At 40.8% G+C, this 21,103-nt stretch overlaps 1 protein-coding gene across 1 annotated transcript; it reads right to left on the bottom strand.

The window, feature by feature from the left end:
- Positions 1-1,235: 1,235 nt before the first annotated feature.
- LOC131219436 (nitrate regulatory gene2 protein-like) lies at positions 1,236-19,916 on the bottom strand. The gene is made up of 4 exons (XM_058214569.1): positions 18,984-19,916; positions 17,455-17,627; positions 4,636-4,859; positions 1,236-2,291 (listed from the first exon to the last, which is right to left on the bottom strand). Exons 1-4 carry the CDS (start codon positions 19,858-19,860, stop codon positions 1,532-1,534), a joined length of 2,034 nt encoding a protein of 677 aa, XP_058070552.1. The 5' UTR covers positions 19,861-19,916; the 3' UTR covers positions 1,236-1,531.
- Between the last annotated feature and the right edge of the window lie 1,187 nt (positions 19,917-21,103).

Below are 21,103 nucleotides of genomic sequence, written 5' to 3'. Positions count from 1 at the left end.
TAGCTTCTCTACCCCAAAATCATATATGGTATAAAATCATATATGGTATGTTCAATAACTCATTCCGGTTTGCCGGATATGCCAATTTCAGGGTTTTGACAATCTTCACTTCTGCCTCGAAACGAACTTTCTTTGGTCCAGCTTAGACACAAAAGTGTCCAAGACCCGCTCTACATCAAGTGGGCCACAGCTGTAACGAATAACATAGTGTTTAAAGATGCTTGCTACCATTTCCGGGACATTAGCACCTTTCTCGCAAGGCAATCTTGGATTTAGGGTCAAGTTTCAATAATCAAAGCCATTCATATGATGATGTTGGTGATACCCAAGAAAAAGAAAAATATCTCAGATTGAACTGTTGCCGTTCTTCATTCCACTCTTTTCCATATATAGGTGATGCTCAGCCCTGACCTACCTTATAGGGTCAGGACCTGTTTGAAGGCCTTCTTTATTCAATTAGGACCAGGACACAGGCAACCAGGGCTGAGCTAGGGCCAACTTAAGCCTAGCCCTAAATCCACTGGGATGGGTAATAGTCAATCTACTGTTTGTCCCGCTATGGACGGTTTTGTTTGCATTATGCGCATACCCTTTCTATCAATAGGATAGTGCATGCATGTGAATATCACTGTTACGTACATAAGCATATAAGGGCTTGGTGAGGACTCTGCCCAATCCCTTAAACTCTCGATGGTCTATCTGGTACTGGAAGGTGAGAATCAATCTCATCTCCTGTGTTCTTGTAGTTCGTGTTACCCACACGCCAAGAGAGGCGAACTCGGTCACTGATGGCTTGGCCAGACTTGAAAGTGAGACCCAGGTTAACGCCATATTTCACTCCCAGGATTGCCTTCCAGCCCCCATCAGAGGGCTCCTATTCCTTGAAAAAGTAGGCCTAGGTAAGCTGCAGGTTGCATAAACCAGTCCCGATCCTTTCCTTCTTTCATCTCCTCGTCCATATGATAGGGGGGTCATTCCTTTTGAGTTATTGGCACACCCCGAATGTTTCCCTGTCACCGTTCTCGGCCCTTCTCCTGGTATATATAAATCTCCTTTTTTTTTTAAAAAAAAAAAAAAAAAGAAGAAGCATACAAGGGCTAAACAAAATGGTCTATATCAGATCCAGTACACAATCTACGCACATGTGGCCCAAATGTATAAGATCAGGGCAGTTCATACACTGGACCCCACCGTTTTTGACTCATAAAATACAAAGCCTGCTGATCAGTCATCAATTGACTTGCCACGCAATGTGGACTTTTATCCATTGAATGCGCACCGTCGGTTACACTCTTTCAAACTAGCAAATTGTACAGTAGTCCTCAGAACTCAACCAATCAATGACTTGGATTTTGTGATTATTGCGGTATATTGACCCATCCAAGCTAGGTCCCACGTAGATTGACAGTTTGTTTATCTCACATTTGTACGGCATAAATAACTACCGTATATAATCTCTCTACATACAAACACAACCCCTTCTTTAACAAGCCCATCACCCACCCTCAAATGGGCTCCCATGGGCTTGCTCTTAGTCTCCCGAGATAGCCTGCAGCTTCTTGTACATCTCCGATGATGCAAGGGAGAAATCCGACATGGCACGAAACAGCTCCGGCAAGTGTATTTTCAAGCTACTCATCGACTTCTCTCTCACCTGCTTACAAAGCTTCCAGTATCTCTCCTCATCGTCTTCCAGCCTCTTCTTCAGAGCCTCCACAACGGCCCACCTCACTATAACTTGATCATCATCTCCGGTCCCACCTCCAGCAACGTCCCGATCAACCCCTTCTGATATCATAGCCATCCGTTCCATGTACTTTATATACCACTCCTCGAATGCCCGGCTCTTCCGCTTGAACTCCTTCTCCGTCTCCTCGCATTTCTCCTTCTGTTTCATCTCTTCCTCTTGTTGCACCATGATGGTATCTACAACAGCGCCGAAGCTCGATATCGCTGTCTTCGCAAGCTCGATTGGCAGTTTCTCGAGCTGTTCATGCCATGTACATAAAAGGATGTAGATTGGAGGAGACGGTGCATCTTCCTTCGGCACGTGGATGAGGTTTGATTTCGACCATCCTTTGAGAGCGTCAACGTACTCCTTCTGGTGGGCCATTAGGTTTTGGAAATGCAAGTTCCACTCGTTGATTACCCTGCATAGCTGGCGTGTCCGGTCGTGATGATGATCTCTCGTTCCATTCGGATCGTTGGATGTTTTAAGTGATCTGAGGACCGTTACGATCCGTAGCTGGGCCGCATGATGTGCGTGCATGATTTCCCACATTCTAGCCATCCTGGGAGAGAAAAACCATAGGATAATGGAGTTGCAGCCACACCACAGACGTGGATTTCCTGCGAATGCCTTTTGCAGGAAGTTCCTGCGCTCGGAACATAGGTGGGGCCCACTGTGATGTTTGTGAGAAATCCACCCAATTCATCCGTTTTGTGAGCTCATTTTAGTTTATATTAAATAAAAAAATGAGCGAGATACAATACTCAAGTGGGCCGAAAACGTGAGGATTGAACGTCCACAATTGAAATATTCGTGGGGCCACAGAAGTTTTTAATCGAGCTAATATTTTTTTTTTCAGTTCATCCCAGTAGGAATGAAATTATAAACGGTATGGATGGCATGTAAATATCACTGTCGAGGCCAGGGAGGTTTTAACGGTAGGAATTTCCCTACACATCTTTTTCCTTTGGTGCGACCCACTCAAGTATTGGATTCTGTTCAATTTTGGTCAGAAGTCCTAAAATAATCTGAAAAAACTTATGGACGGGGTGGATTTCTCAAAAACCACACGGTGAGCACCGTATAGTCACACGTGTATCGGCGGGACGCGGATTAGCTACTAGCATCGCTGCCGAAGTGACGTCACCAAATTCTGTGGGCCCCACTATGATGTATGTGTTGTATCTACACCATCCATCCATTTGGAGAGATCATTTTAGGTTATGATCCGGAGAATGAGGAAGATCCAAAGTTCAAGTGGACGCCACCACATAAAACAGTGGAAACAGTGACGCCCACCGTTGAAACCTTCCCAGGCCCACCATGATGTTTATTTGAGATCTAACCTGTTTATTAGTTAACAAAGATATGGAATAAGGGAAAACACAAATATCATCTTTTCGAAAACTTCTATGGCCCAAAGAAGTTTTTAATGGTAGGCGTTCAATCCCCACTGTTTTCTGTGGTGGGATCCACTTGAGCTTTGGATCTGCCTCATTCTTTGGTTAACATGATCTCTCCAAATGTATGGACGGTGTGGATACAACAAATACATCATGGTAGGGCCCACAGAACGTTGTGACGTCACTTCAGAAGCCAGACTCGCTAGTGCCGAGTTCAGTAGCTAATCCGCATCCGTGTCGGCGCGTGTTTCCCAAATTCGGGCGGTCATCAGGCGTGCCTTGCATTCTATGTGCAATAACCCGAAGATCAGGGTCATTAATTTTCAGTTATCGGTGGGCCATGCACATTGAAAAGAGGGGAATGATGATAAGGGTTTGAGCGGCGTGGGGCCCACCTGTGATGTTTATGTAGAATCCCAACCGTGCATCTGGTGACATTCCTCATGGACTCCATATATCTCAAAAATGATCCCTATCGAAAACTCCAGTGGCACACACCACAGGGAGAAATGTGCGATCGTACCTACAACTTGTATATTCACTTGTTGTGGCCCACCTAAAATTTTGTCAGTCTTGAGTTTCTCTGTCTCTCAATCCTTACCGGCATTCCACCTAGCAGTTTCTATGCTGAGCGACCCCTCCCACGTGGGCAACACCACCAGAAACAATACTGATAAAAGACTGTTAAAATTTTATTTTGGGCTACAAAAGTTTTCGATCAATCTGATCTTCGTAATTTTCATCATCCAGGTCTTATTGACGTTATCAACGGGTTGGATGGAAAATAAACATTACGAGAACCTTACTACGGGCCATTTGGAATTTTTAATGGTGAGCAACTCAATCACCACTGTTTCCTACGATGTGGTCCACCTGACATTTTGGATCACATTCTATAATGAGCTGGAAAAACGGATGGACGACGTGGATATAAAACACATCATCGAGGTGGGCCCCACAGTAAGGGTAGCACCGACTATGGTGTGGTTATGACCTGAGCAGTACCCTCACCATCGGGCCCAACTTAATCTTTGCCTTGTATAACTACGCCGTCCATTCGTTTTAGCAACTCATTTTATGGCATGAGCCTAAAAAATGAAGCAGATAAAAATATCAGGTGGGCCACACCACAAACATGACAATTGTTTCATGTGGCGTGGTCCACTTGAGATTTTTATCAGCTGGATACCATAAAATAAGTTGGCAAAACAGATAATCGGCATAGATATACAATGCATACATGGATGTGGGCACGAAGGTCAGTGCACCACCCACATAGGAGCTGTGTACCACTTTTGCTGCATCGGATCTTTTATAGACATTATCGTGGACCCCAGAAGGTTTCAATGGTTGGATGTCTCTTATCCCGCTGTTGTGTTGTGGCTCACTTTGGATATGTCATTTGGGCTCATGCCATAAAATGAGCTAGTGAAAATAATGGACGGCTAGACATCATGGTGGGCCACTATGAAGAAGAAGAAGAAGAAACAGTTTGGAACTTACCCATGAAGGAGGGCTAACAGCATCGGATACAACCGATCATCGCGTAACCGTTGTATTTCTGATAGAGTGGCATCCATGGACTGCACCGCGATCACGTACCTTGCATGCAAATGACTAGCAGCTGCTCTAGCTTTTTCAAGTGCGCCGGCATTCGAGCCTTGCTTCTTCTGCTTATTCAGCAAAGCGAGCTTTCTCTGATACTCCGCTTTCATAATCTCGCTTGCCTGCCCACCTCCATGACAGATTGTGTTACAACCGTGATACAAGTGGGGCCCACCTTTAGGTAAAATAAACCATCGATCATCATGGATGATCGCAATTACAGTGAGTGGTACATACTTAAATTGTCATGATCGTAGGGTCATAAAAGAGGGGGAGTCATGGGGCTATCTCCAATCAACCATGAGGTAGACCACATGAATCATCTCTATCACCAGAACATGGCCCCCACATGTGTTGTTTGTCGACCTAAGCGTTCTTCTTTTTCTTTTTTCCTTTTTTAAAGAAATTTTATTGAAGAAGAAGGATTACAGGGACTTTTGTATAGGGCCCAAAATATATATATATATATATATATATATATATATATATATATTCAAAAAAAAATATTTTTCATTCCTGAAGATGATAACCTTTACTGAGCGCAGCACAAAGGAATTTTTGGGCCCCTTCCCTAACAGAAATAAGAGAGGGGACCTATCGTAAGAGGACGACCGTCCACCTATTAACAAAAGGCCAAAAAAGGGGAGAAAAACTAATTACAAGATCTGATCGTTCCTAGCCCAACCCTGTCTAAGACGATCATACCGCGGACTTGAGCAGGAAGGGATCTCGGATTGAGGAGGATCACAGATTGCTGGAGGGTGCTACCTTGACAAGCCATGGCATCCGCAGGTCCGTTACCTTCTCTGAAAGTGTAAGTGAAAGAGAAGAGTCCCAGACGACATAAACGATTAATTCTAGCAATTCACGGTTTCCATTTCCAAGGACAGTTTGACTGAGATGAGAGGCTATCAATCACTAAGTGAGAGTCTGATTCGACAATAATCCTATCCATGCCTTTCTCTAAACAGAACATCATCCCATTATGAATAGCTCGAAGCTCCGCCAAATTGTTGGAACCCAACCCATAGGCCACGTAGAAGGTAAATAAAAAGGCCCCAGTATCATTTCTGCAGATTCCGCCCCCACCTGAGAGACCAGGATTCCCTAACGCTGAGCCATCAACGTTTAACTTAACCCAACCAGGGGTTGGCTGTCTCCATTTCACCAGGACCGAGGAGGGGCGCTTCAAAGGGATGGCCGACTGAATAGGAATACGCCTTCGAGGCCAATCCAGATCGCCCATAAGCTTTGCATCGATAATCAAGTTAGCCCACCATCTGACACGGGCTACCGATCCCCTAATATTCATGGGGGAGTTGTCAAACACAGCACCATTTCTTGAATGCCAGAGCTCCCAAAGGATGAGGATCGGCAGGACGAACCTGACTGATTTTAGAGCTGCTCCGGGAGCTGCGGCATTTCTCCAATGTGCCAACTTACTGGCAATAGAGGATTGGACCAAGGGAGAGATGCCACATAACATACCGAACGTCGACCAGAGGGCTGAAGCATGGCACCCAAAGAGAAAAAGATGCTCTATAGATTCCAATTGCGGTATGGCATAATCATCTTCAAGGCAGCAGCGGCACCTAGAGGCTAAGGCAACGCCTTTAGTTTGAACACGACTGTCGACGGGGTTTGCATTCTGAAGAACTCTCCATAAGAAAATGGAGAATTTTGGAGGAAAAGAAGCGTGCCAAAGCCAGCTAGCCCAAAGAGGAGGAGAGGAAGAGGTACGTAGCAGACTCCAAGCAGACCGCAGGGAGAATCTGCCAGACGGTTCTAAAGGCCATACACAATCTGAAATTTCGTCAGCTATTGAGAAACCGCCATTGAAAATTTCGTCTATCAGCTGTTGAGGAAGGAAGGTAAACACTCGGGAGGGAGGAAGGGGGCCTAAATACCCAAGAACATCTTTCACTTGAAGATCTCTTAGCTCAGGAGGGATCGGGGTGGTTACCAAGCGATGAAGGGGACCCCTACCCATCCAGTTTTCAGACCAAAAATTCATCTCTCCACGGCCTACTCCCCTTTGAACAGTCTCCATCAAGATTGGAATGAAATCCCTGACTCTATTCCACAATGGAGAGGGGTTTGGGGAAGGAGGCTAAGAGGTGATGGGAAGGAGATCCCTGTGATGATTGAAACGCATGAGCTTCCCCCAAGGACTTGATAGCGCACCATATTTGACTACCCAACCCAACTTCAGCCGGTGAGCATTCATGGCCTCGTTCAAACTTCGAATCCCCAGCCCACCTTCATCAATGGGCCTCGTAATCTTACTCCACGACAGCCAGTGAAGTTTCCTCTTCCCCTCAACCCAACCCCAAAAGAAATTAGAAAAGTTTTTTTCAAATTTTTCGATTATCTGGCACGGGATGTGCATTGCTGACATGATATGGATAGGGAGGCTTCCTAGAACATGACGAATCAACGTAATTCTTCCTGCTTGCGATATCAATCTACTGGCCCATCCGAAGATCCAACTGCCCACTTTGTCCAACAAGAACTGAAAAGCCGAACTTTTAATTCTACCTTTGCAAAGAGGGGCTCCCAAATAGGTGATGGCATCGCTAGCTTTTCCGAATCTAAGAGTTCGCTTCGTGGACCTGATTTTAGTTGGAGATAGCGAATCAGCACAAAGGAAAATACTCTTACGGTTGCTGATTTTTTTACCTGTAGCTGCCTGAAATAAGGACAGAAACTGATTGACGTGACAGAGATTCTCCTTCTTGCCGTTTGTGAAAAGCAGAATATCGTCTGCGTAGAGTAAATGAGAGGGCACAGGGCAGTCCCGACGCATCGTAAAAGGCTGGTATCCTCCACTCGCCAGCATGAGGTTTAGATTTGCAGAGAAGGACTCCATCGTGATGAGAAACAGCACCGGGGAGAGAGGGTCCCCTTGTCTCAAACCCCGAAAAGACTTGAAGAATCTCGTCGGTTCACCATTGATCAAGACGGAGAACTAATTGTTCCCCCAACACCATTCCATGAGCTGAACCCACCGATGACTAAAACCAAATTTGTGAAGAACTTTTTTAAGATAATCCCAACTAACCCTGTCGTAAGCTTTTTCGAGGTCGAGTTTTAGGATGAGATTTCCTCCCCTAACTTTTCTGTTGATGTCTCTAATGACCTCTTGGGCGAGCACAATGTGTTCGGCTATAGATCTTCCCCGAACAAAAGCACCTTGTTCCTGCGATATTAGCTTAGGTAGCAAAGAACTCAACCAGTTAACAAGGAGTTTGGCAAAGATTTTGTAAACAACATTACACAGACTAATTGGTTGGAAATCAGAGAAGGAAGCAGCTGACTGAGATTTGGGGATAAGACATATAAGATTAGAAGAGAACGCTCTGGGGAGACGAGTCTCCGCTAAAAAATATGTCGCAACTTTAAGGATATCAGCGCCAACAATATCCAAGCAACTCGCGTAGAAAGCTACCAAGAAACCATCAAGGCCGGCAGCCCCGTCTTTAGGCAAAGAAAATACAGTTGCTTTGATCTCCTCCAACGATGGAGGAGCCAGCAACATGTCATTGTCAAACTGATTTATGGACTAAGGAATCACTTGGAGAAAATCATAATCGGCAATGATTGGCTCAACTTTAAAAAGCTCCTCGAAGAATCTGATAGCTTCAACTTTGTCATGATCGTAGGGTCATAAAAGAGGGGGAGTCATGGGGCTATCTCCAATCAACCATGAGGTAGACCACATGAATCATCTCTATCACCAGAACATGGCCCCCACATGTGTTGTTTGTCGACCTAAGCGTTCTTCTTTTTCTTTTTTCCTTTTTTAAAGAAATTTTATTGAATAATAATGATTACAGTGACTTTTGTATATGGCACAAAATATATATATATATATATATATATATATATATTCAAAAAAAAATATTTTTCATTCCTGAAGATGATAACCTTTACTGAGCGCAGCACAAAGGAATTTTTGGGCCCCTTCCCTAACAGAAATAAGAGAGGGGACCTATCGTAAGAGGACGACCGTCCACCTATTAACAAAAGGCCAAAAAAATAGAAATAAATTCTAATAAATTCGAAATTGATTGATGAATGATTAAAAACGAGTTTACAACCCTCTAAATAAGGGTATCAAGCAATGGGAAAGAAATCATAATCAAACTACAACTCAAACTCTCTAAAATCGCGACTTACTATAAAATAGTAAACTTACTAGTTTATAGGCTCGTGATGTCTTACTAGTTGAAGTTTTCGCCAAACATGAGTAAGTGTCTATTGGCTTCACCAAACCGTTCCCTAATTCATTCTAAGCTCTTTTCACGTTGGCGCAACTCCAAAGCCCAACGGATGAAGAGTTATGATCAAAGTAAAACTTACTATTTATAGTAAAAACGAAATTTAAACAGGAAACGACCGTCAACCTTAGAGGGCTTTTGGCAATTCCGGGAAGCGCAACCCGCTAAGAGTGGCATGCTCCGTTACTACCCCAAAATCATAGTGTTCAACGTCGACATAGCTGATTCGGATTGCTGCGATACGCCACTGGAGTCTAAGGGACGATGGTCCGGATCACTTCGTCCCACACGGGCATTTTCGACCTTCCCGATTACTTACCACCACGCTACATCGATTTCTCTTTACTATGGCCCACAGAATCTTAGATCGGGATAAGAAATTCACCTAGTTGCATGGATTCGCATGTTATGGACCGAATTCCGATTCAACATGCATCGAACACATCGTGGCAACGGATCCGCGCGCATAGGTGCGTCGGAGAGCATGCCACTCTCATCTAGTCTCTACGATCTCTCTCTCTCTCTCTCTCTCTCTCTCTCTCTCTCTCTATATATATATATATATATATATATATATATATATATATCTCCTTCCCAACCTATCATATGAACTCAAAATACAAAGAGCCTCATCAAATGACTTGAAATTTGTACATTTGTGTTGCTAAGGCCACATCCAAAATGACGAAGCCCTGGTAAAACTCGATGACTCGCTTCAAACTATGTGTCAACTCCATTAGATGAGATTTTCAGCTAAGTCACTGCAAAACTCGTTGCTGAGTGTGACTCATATGGAATTAGTAAGACTCATCAGTTAAGTCAATGAGTTCACAAATCAAAGGAAAGCAAAAGTATATAACCAGTGAACCAGTCCTTAAACTCTATGTCAGCTTCTGCTGATGAAATTCTGAGCAGAGTCACTAGGAAGTTCATTATAGTGTATGATTCAGTCCCAGTTGATAAGACTCAATTGAGTCAATGAGCTTACTCATCAAACGCATAGTTTTAAAACGCAATTTGATATCTAGCCAGGTCGAGTCAACTCAAAGGTTCAAACAAGTCTCTACTTGACTTAACTAGATATTTTAAGAATTAAGTTATAGGCAATATTAAGGTTGTCTAGAATATTTTAAGAATATGCATGGTATATATATTTGAGGATATGTAGATATATACTTGAGGATATGCAGATATGTACGAGAAAGATTTCTCAATAAGTGTAGTTGGAGTGTATCAATTGATGCTGTGTATTGCTTAAGCGGCCAATGAGGAAGCAGTCATGCACGAATGGTTATAGGACTGGTGGCAAGAGGAGAAGCAAAAGAGTTCAAGTAGTGGAGAGCAATTATAGTAACCATTGGAACGTGAGAAGGTCTAGATAGCTAGATCAAAGATATAAATAGCAAGGCAAGGCAGCAAGGAAAGGTGTCTCCTAGCAACCCAAACAAACCGAATTTATTTTTCAATTACCTTCCATTTTACCAATATATTTACATTATGTAATGTAATATTTTACTTTCTATGTTAAGTTATATTCCATAGTGTAATCTCTACTTTTCTCAACTTTTCAGCCTGTTGTTTACATTCCATAGTGTAATTCATAGCATTAATCAAGTAGTTGGTAAACTTTAGCTGTAATTTGAGTCTACACCTGCGCATTGGATTTAGTTTCTCAATTGAAAACGTGTTTTGCAGCTATTTTTCGTGATTAAGTGTAAGAATCACTTCCTCACTCCCATTTCTATATTGAAAAGTCCTTTCGTACGAAACACAAACGAGTAACCCATTGTCAGAGGACAAATCTCACCATATGAATATTGCCTGATCCGGTTTTATACGTTAAGGGAGTGGCTGAATAGGCGACCAATCTTCTCAAATCTCAATCATAAACCATGTGTCGGCATATCTTGGGGCTCAGGGTCATTGTTGTTCAGTTTGAATTGAAGCCACAATTTCAATTTCGGCACGCCTGCGCACCCAGTGTCGAAAATAGCAACCAACAATCTCGCTTTTATTTCGCTCGAAATAAATATTAATCGTACATTGGCTTCGCATTACTCCGATTGATGTAAACTAAAGGTCTCCTGATATATAAACCTCTATCTTTTGGCTTATCCCCTTATATAAGTAATGCGGACACACAACTAGTTGGACCGTCCAACTAATTTATTTAATTAATGCTAATTAATGCTTAGAAAGAGAGACGGTTGTTTCTCAATTTAGAAAAGGATCAAAAGTCATGGGACCTACCATGGTGTTAACATGAAATTTTCTCTGATAATTATGTGTGCCCCCTCGTATTAGACCTCAGGTGCAAAATTCAGTTCTATCCATGATTCAAGTGGACCACATAATTGAAAATAGTGTTTAAAAAAAAGAAATAAGCTCACCCTTCAAAATGATTCCTTTGATGGGGCCTATTTGAATCACATGTAAGCCTGATATTTTGGTACCACACATGGCTTTTGTTGTGGCCTCTAACGGCTGGAGTGGATTTCACGTAACGATAAATGTGGGCTCTATAAAAATCAAGGGTGGATGTCTTTGCATCAACTGTTCTATTTGTATGGCCTACTTGAATAAAATATCGGCTTGATATTTTGAGTCTTTAACTAGAATGAGATTATAAATCTGATGGTGGGAGGGGATCTTAAATATACATCACACGGTGGGCCTTATAAAAAATTAATGTTAGCCTCCCTCTCCCGCTGTTGGCTCCGAGAAAAGGGCCCCTCCCTGCTGTTCATTCCGAGAAAAGGGGCATTTGCCCAGGAAAAAAAAAAAAAAAACACCAACGGAAATAGGTGTAGCATGGTCCTCACGCAAAATGGTGCATCCTTCACCGTGGAGTCACCTTAGTATATGTATTGTATGTCCATGCCATTAGTCCATAGCTTCAGGTTACGTTACATCAAGATTCCAAAAAGTGAAACGATAAAATTCTCAGGACGACCACAGGATAGGAAATATTTGATATTGAACATTTATCATTAAAAACTTCCTAAGGTCCACTTTAATGTTTATTTTCCACTTGACTTGTTGATAAAGTTACAAAACCTAGATTATGGGAAAGTGAAAAAATAAAAAATAAAAAAATATTTTTTCTTGATACAAAACTTTTGTGGTTCACAAAATGCTTCTTATGGCCAATCACCATTGTTTCCTATGGTGTGGTCCACCTGAGATTTATATCTATTTCATTTTTTGAATAGTGTTTTAAAATGAAATGAAAATATGATTGGATTGCATGGATATATAATACATACATCAACGTGAACCCCACAGTCAGGGATGCACCCTGTTGAACCCCACAGTCAGGGATGCACCCTGTTGTGCTTGGACAGGGTTGCACCTACTTCAGTCCATGCGCGGTTGGAAGTTCCAGCGCTGTAAAGATGGAGAGCGGATTGGCTAGTAACCCTGCAACTGGCCAATGGCCAGTGGTCGGTGCTCTGTGGGCCTCACCATGATGTATTTGTTTCATCCATGCTATTCATCTATTTTTCTAGATCATTTTATAGTATGATACCAAAAAAGAGTATATCCCATTTTCTAGTGGACCACATCACAGGAAACAGTGTTGATTGAACGTCCACCATTAAAAACTTGGCCATAAAAGTCTTGGATCAAGCTTATATTTGTTTTTTCCCCTCATCTAGGTCTGCATGACCTAATCGACAGATTGGATGTCAAATAAATTAGACAGTGGGCGATAGGAGGATTTTAATGGTGTGTATTCAAACACTATTGTTTTCCTGTGGTGTAGTCTGCTTGATATCTGTATGAGGCTAAGATATTTTTCTTTAAGTTTATGGTAATGGGAAGGACCTTATAAGTGGTATGGATAGCATATAAACATTAAATTGAATCCAGAAAGGTTTCAACGGTAGCAGTTTCTTTCATGACTGTTTTCCTCTTGTATGGCACACATGAGTTTTAGGTCCACCTTATTTTTGGTCTTATGCATTAGAATTAGTTGGCAAAAAGGATAGACGGAGTGGATATTTCATAAACATGATGGTAGGCCGACTTAGTTTTCTAGCGCTTGAATTTTGTGCAAAAGAAACTCTATCAATATAATACAATCGTTGGGCTACCCGGATACATATAGACTTGATTTAAAGGAAGAGAGGAGTGCATTAAATGAGGTGAGAGAGAAGGAGAATGCTTGTTTCTAAAGAAAGTAGGATGATTAAAGAAGTTGTACGTGTGTGATATACTGGAGTCATCCACCACATGTCTAAAAAATCTAGTTCGTTCATTAGATTGGGTCTCATATAAGCATATTAAGGAATTTTTTTAGTGATTAATAGTATAATATTCATTTACGTGAAATTGAGTTGTTAGAAATTCATTCCAACAATATAAATTCAACTTACTGTATGTGGTTCCAATGATGATGAGCATTTACTAATTTTTAATACATAAAAATTTTATTGGTGAGCCCTATTTAATGAACAGGTTAGATCGATGACATGTAACTGTCATCATACTCATATAAGACCCAATGTCATGGATCTTCACATGTGGTGCATTACATGTGCATATAGAAAAATGATTTTTTTGTCATTTAATGGACTGTTAGTTGTACCAATTTCGAGGGCCTAACTAGCCCTGTGAGCATATCTCTCTCTCTCTCTCTCTCTCTCTCTCTCTCTATATATATATATATATGATATACTTCCAACGTATTAAGAGCTTGTGACATCCAATCATCCTCATTGATTGGCCCCACTATGACGATCACCTAGTGCAAAAATTGCCGGTTCTAATCATTGAGTGAGGCACACCATAGAAAACGGTGTATAGCCATTGATAAATAGCAAAATAGCAAAATACAAGTGTGGTCCACTTGGTCAGTGGATGGGGCTGATTTTTGCATAAAATATCTCTCATGGTGGGGTTGATCTATTGAATAGGTTAGAAGTTATCTATTGCGTAGACTATAACCTGTGGTCAAACTTGTTGGACTTGAGACCTTCTCCCCCATATACACCCCACCTTTTAAGCATTCATTAATAAGCTCACCTTTAGTAAAAGGAAATGACTCTTTTGCCTTTGGTCCCTACTAAAGTAAATGAAAAATAAAATTGCCCCTCTAATATGTTTTTAAATCTAAAATTCAATCGTGTGTGTGTGTGATGCTTAAAAAACACTTGAACATAATTGACACAGGTAAAGTAAAATCACAGGAGAAAAAAGTCAAACAAAAAACCTAAAAGCCAAAAAAGAAACAAAAAATAAGAGGCATGAAGATTTCCCTGATTCGACAATGTCTATGTTGATGGGCAGAAATGGGAAGGTTTCTTCTTTACTAAAAGAAAAGAAATATATATATATACAAGGCTTATCTCTCTTCTTCTTTTCTTTTTTTTCTTTTTTTTTTTAAATGTATGATAACTCTCTCACAAAAGAATGCTCTAGAAGAATACTGTAATTGTGTTCTCACCTATATATATAGACCATACCAAAAGAAAGACCCAACCAAATCCTAGGGAATGTAGAGTTCAATATAAACATGTGTTAGAAGCAACACGAGATGTGAATATCACACGGCACGAGACATAATAATCTCAAAACTTGATAAATAGGTATCACGTGGGATTTGCATTGATTGACTCTACTAATCGATGGTATAGACCAATCTAAACCATGTAATTAGAACATTCACACGATTAAAAGCAGACACACATTCCCCCGATCAATGGGTGACACTTGGTGTAACAACCCTAAATTTCAGTGCACCTCAAAGTCATAATTAATAGTTATAAATTTAATTTTTAAAATAAGAGCAAAAACAAGTCACTTAGCTGGTTGGTAGAGAAGGTACTCTTAGTTGAGAGAGAGAGAGAGAGGGATTGACTCATGTCGTCGTAATCTCGGTTGCGGGGGAGGCCAGATGATCGATTCATGTGATAGTAATAATAACCATTTTTCGATTAATACATTTTCTTTAAATTTTTTTATGCTATCAGTTTATTTTTGCCCGATCGATGCAGTGGATGGTGTGGATCGACCACATGGCCATTACATTGGTCCATATAAATATCTCAGGAAGAGATTATTAGGAATCCAAATCTGGGTTGCAATCATTTCTTGTAGAAATCAATGTGGTCTTATCAAAGGGCCTTAACTCTGATTTGTATGGATCATTTGATCCTAAGGGCCAAACAATAATGGGACCCCTAATTTCTAGATCAATCTGACCGTAGGTTGGATTTCATTGATCAAATCTAACTGTAGATATCGTTTTACACCTTGGATTCTAGGATGGTGATCAGACGGATCGAATCTGATCCCCACCACTCATGCATAATTTGGGATAGATGTAACTCAATATCCAAGAAGTGTGGGTGGATCTGATTGTTTGATGGACTATAAGGATGAAGGGAAGGAATCATACATAACGTGCTTAGATCTAAAAGTTGAGATCATGGATGGTCTAGATCTAAAGAATCTATCGACCTATCCCTAATGTGGAATTATACGAGTCAATGGATGGTTCAGGTCTGTCCCATATGATCAATGAACCATTTAAAATAAGAGGAATAAGAAAACTCAAATTTTTGTTATATTCGAATCGTCCGAACTATGTCCAACGGCATCAGATCGATCAAAGGCAACCCAAAAATATCCAGCAACCAAAGTCTAAAATTCAAATCAAGATTGATCGATCGACAGGGTAGTTCAATCGATCGAATGGGGCAAAAAGCGTCCAGAGAGTTGTGTTGGAAATTTGAATTAATTTCGGTTAATTAAGTGGATTTCGATCGATCGATCAATTGACAATTTGATGGAACTTTCTATTTGAATTGAAAATATAATATTTTAATTATATCATGTGAAGTACTTATAACTTTTGATCATCTTGAGACATTGGAATGGTCAGAGTACTTTGGTTAATCAAGTGGACCCCATATGGAAAGATAAGTATTTACATATGTTATGGGTGGGATCTAGGAGAATTCAAATCTGACAGTTGGATTCTTTGTGCAAGCGGCCTTAAGTTAGGATTTGATCAACCAAAAGTGAACTGATCATATAAGTATAGATAGACGTAAACAATCAGTTAATTGAGTTATGTAATTAGGTAGTTATGAATTGATTGAAAGTGGGGGTACATCTCAAAATTTACGTCACCAAAATAGTGGTGAGTGATCCCAACATGTTTCATCTCCATTATGATTAAAGTATTCATTTAATTGTTGTATTTACCATATTTGCTTGTATGACTATTTTACTGAATTTGTCTATATTAAAATGTTATTACTGGAACATTATGTCATATGTGATAAATTATTAATATGATGCATTGAATATTTCCATTCATTCATGCCATGCATAGCATACCTGTGTTGTTTTCCTGAGGGCTCTCCCTATAAGACTTGTATGTATTTACAGTAACAGGTGACTTAGGAGACCATCCCTTAATGCCCACAATATGTGGAAGCCTACCCTAGAAGAGGAGATGCGGGTTTATGGAATCCAACTCAAGCAAGTGGATTGATCAACCCACTTGATGCATTCATGTATCATGCATCCCATGACATTCATACATTTCCTATTTTATTTATGACGTGCATGAATGATAATGGATTCACTCACTATACCTGACCACCTAACATTATATTGATGGAAAAGGTTATACAAATTTATGGAAAATGAGATAGTTGCTCAATTCCAGGACAAGAAGTTGAACTAGTAGATGATCCAAAGGGTAGTGGGCCCTATCTCGAAGAAGATGAGCTGAAGGCGCTGGACTAATATCATGTTGAAATGGAGTTAGTTTTAGATCTCTCTTTTAAAAAAATAAAAAAATAAAAAAATTATTTATGGTTGGAAGGTCATTTATTACTTACAAATTGGAGTTGTGAATGTTTTAAAGCGTTTTATTGATTATTGAGTTGACAGTTTTAGAAATGGTTTCATTAGGTCCAAGTAAGTGGACTTAACGAAATAACTAGCATTTTACCAATATTAGAGACGTGCAGGCATTTGTGAATACTTGTAAAGATTGTTGGTTGATAAGTGTGGATGGTGGATGTTAATGAGAACCCATATTGCAGATGGTACTATGCCTCTAATCAACAAACCAAACGACTCGCTGTTTCAAGTACACTCTAGGTATAAGTCATTTGCCATAAATCGAGTATTAGGGAGCACACTCTGTATTCGAATTGTGGGACGTGGCACTTGGGACCCCATTGATTGATCCAGATGATTGATCAACGGTCCACGACAATCTAGATCATCCACGTGAAAATACACTAACATTATGTATGGCTGATATGGGTGAATTTGGAGATAGGCCAGAAGGCAAGGGTTTATATATAAAAAATTTTAAATATAATTGGAGAAGTAAGAAAAAATAAAATAAACCTAAGAACTACTGTTGACTAGGAAAATAGATGATAGGATATAAACCAATTAAACATACCTTCACTTCCTCATACAGCTTCTTTTCCCATTCTAGCAACTTCTCCAACGTAGTAGCATGAGCACCATATTCTTCCGAATCACTGCCGTCCTTTCTTTCATCATCATCGTTGGATATGCGTGACGGACTCCATGTGATTACACGGATAACTTGTGCGGCATGATCGATGTGTCCTGTACAATTATAATGCATCCATTTAATGACCAGCTACCCATTCAACCATCTTCCTTTGCCCAGGCCAGGAACACACTAGCACATTGCTACAAAGCAAAGTGCCCAGCGTTGTAGATGGTTGATCAACTCATCAGGTGGGCCATATACAATTCCAATTAAAAGGAACTATATACAACCCGATCTGGACCCTTTATACAAGTGGGCCCATGATTCAATGATCCAACTTTCATGGCCCAAAAATCTCCAAGATTGTAAGGCCTCAGCTACCAATATTGGGCTTTTTCCCGTGGGCACTTGACTTTGAAGATAAGGCCACGATAGATAGAGTGGAATAACATAACATGATTCGTGTGGCTGACCCCAATTAGTTGGGATGAGGCTTACATAGTGATGATGATGAGTTAAATGTCAACCATTTGTGTGTTACTCTGCTTGATCGTCTTTTTTTCAGGTCACAAAACTGAAAGGCTAGGATTAAATCTATCTAAGATGTATCACTCATGTGATGCCCAAATCCACCAATGGTGGACCATTGAATTACCATGGCCCCACTTGGACGAACTGAAATCCAAGTGTACTATGCATATCTTTCGGATCAGGGATCATATAATTCCCATTAATGGTGAGAGTGTGGCCCACCTTCCTGCATTCTAAGCGAACGCGGATTGTGTCCTACCCCCGCAGTCCCCAGTTGGAAACAGGCAGGAGCTTTGAGTGGCCACCGTGATTATCCACACCGTCCATCCATTTTTCCCTATCATTTTAGGACAGAAGCCCAAAACTGAGGCAGATCCAAGACAGAGATCGGCTACACAATGGGGATTGCACTCTTACCGTTGAAAACATCTTGGGGGCCACAGAAGTTTTGGATGGAGCTGATATTTGTGTTTTCTCTTCATCCATGTTTATGAAACTTTATGAATAGGTTGAATGGAAAATAAACATCATGGTGGGCCCTAAAAAATTTTCAACGGTGAGAATCATTATCACCGTTGCTTCCTGTGGTGTGGTCCACTTGAGTCTCGGATCTGCCTAAATTTTGGTATTAATTCACAAAATGTCACGGGAAATGCATGGACGGTGTGGATAATTCTCATACATCACGATAGCTACTCAAGCGGACCCAGATGGACGAAACTTAACATACATGAAATAGACATACGTACACAACATCTGGACCATTCATTGAATGGGTCGACCTATGATTTTTCTTGGTCCACAAATCATACTGATCAGATGATCCTGACCATCTAAATGGCAGCATAAGAATAGTTTAAAAATATAGATTTTTGGTCAGTGGCTAATTAACCAACGGTGGATATACTGACAAATCACAGAATTTACGATCAACGCACCTCGATTATTCGTGAAATTCGAGTGGTAATGCATCCGATTCGCCTCAAGCATCTTCAACACTTCGCTGGTACTCTCAGACGCCTTGAGAAAATGATCATCCAATTCATTTACAATCTGGAACAGACTAACAGGAGCAGCATCGATGGGCTGGCCCACCTGATCAACGGCTGAAATAGCACCAGCATCCTGATGTATAAGACTGCTTCCCCTGTTGCTGCCCTGCTTCTGCTTCTCCAAAGGCTCGTTGATTACATTCTCTTCCATCGACTCATCAATGCTCTCATCTTGACCATTGGAATCTTCTCCTTCTCCATCCTTCTCCTCATCGTGTGGCTCTGATTCTTCGACCTCTATCAGGGTTGAACAATCCGTGTGATCGTACCTAAAGATATAATCCAGCATATTGCCTTTCGATTCAGGCTCTGGAGGAGGTGGGGCCGGCTTCGATGACGATGAAGTAGTGGGGCCCACCAAAACTTCATCTGGGTCATTTGTTTTTTGGATGGGATTGGTGGTTTTAGCAACGGATTTCAGTACGGATAGGTGGGGCATGCTGGAGGACCGGTGGAGATGGGAAGGAGAGAATTTGGGGGGGCGTGGTGGCGGTGGCGGTGGCGGGAGGGGGTCGATGGACGGTGGGATGGAAGCCGCTGCTGCAGTGGAAGGCGGTTGTGGGTGGAGATCCCGATGCTGGGAATCCTCGCCGTGGGAGTAATCGATGAGGGCGGCGCCAGAATTCTTCAGGGAGGTGGTGTAGGAGGAGTAGGCTGCAGCGAGGTGGCGGCGGGCCCTGGCGGATTGTTTGATGAGATTCTGGCGGTGTTTGCAGAGGGAGATGGATTCTTGGGTGCTGAATTTCGATGGGGAGCAACCCATTTCCGTTTGGATTTGGATTTTATCAGATCATGAAATTCTCTATTTGGGGTTTTGAATTTTGGAGAGAGCGAGAGAGAGAGTGGGAGAGTAAAAACCACAAAAAGGCGGGATTTATATAGGTTTTGGGAGGTACGTTGATTCCACATGCGTGTATGCGTGTGGAGCATTCCTATCCACACGCATTCACAACTGAAAAAATTGAATATATGTTTGAGATCTGATCTTTCAATTGTTTGGATTTAATAGTCAGATATTCTTCCTTAAAATTCACTTTAGTTTTCTACTCTAATGGGCCACAATATACAAAGATATGTATCGGTTTAACAATCTTTTCTGTTCGTCCATCCGTTTTGTATGCTGTGGTCCACCTTATTTGTTAAAATTGCAGGATATTTAAGGAAAAAGTAGCTAATAAATTTATATTTGATGATAAAAAGCTCAAATCTTGTACATCTATTTTATATTCGGTCGTGCAATTGCATATGCATGGAAATACACTGGTACGCATGTGAAATTTGCAAAAGTAGGGAGGAGGCAATGTTTTCTTTGAAATGTGAAGAAGGCCTGCGCGCGTGGGATGGTGAAGGAATATTGATGTACACGTGGAAGAAACGTATATTTTTTTAGAGATCTGGTACGTTAATAATCTAGAAGATAATATTTATATACTTTATTAAAATTTAATTTTAAATTTATTTATGAGAATCATAGATTTGTAATAAACAAGGACTACTGATGTTTTTACAACCGTATGTATTTTATTTGAAAATTAATGAGATAAAAATATCTATATTTTTAAAAATATAGTTATGGTAATGTTACCCACCTAATTAATGTATCAGATCCGTAATAAATTTGAGTTTCTAGTGCCTCCTTGGCGAGTTTCTTTCACAATCTCAGTCTAGAACATCTCATTTCCATGGCTTGTTTCTGCTTTTGTGTTCGGGAAGGAGTTCGCTTTCCCTCCGTCGCGATCAAATTTCCTGTGTATGTCGCCAGCTACTTGGGCACACCTGGTAAGATAGTCCGTTGATCTGAAATGTTAATTTTTAACATACCATGATATATAAACAAGATAGTCCGTTGATCTGAAATGTTAATTTTTAACATACCATGATATATAAACAATTGACCCACTTAAAATCTTCACTGATGATACTATCCTCTTTAATTGGTAGTGTTGAATTCAAGCCACTGACAATTTTCTTTTCATTGTTCTAAATTTGCTAACCGATACTGATAG

Source organism: Magnolia sinica, chromosome 11, assembly GCF_029962835.1.
Source record: "Magnolia sinica isolate HGM2019 chromosome 11, MsV1, whole genome shotgun sequence".
In the NCBI taxonomy this organism is placed as follows: domain Eukaryota; kingdom Viridiplantae; phylum Streptophyta; class Magnoliopsida; order Magnoliales; family Magnoliaceae; genus Magnolia; species Magnolia sinica.
Note: the sequence above shows the minus strand (reverse complement) of the source record. Positions and strands in the feature narration are given on the sequence as shown.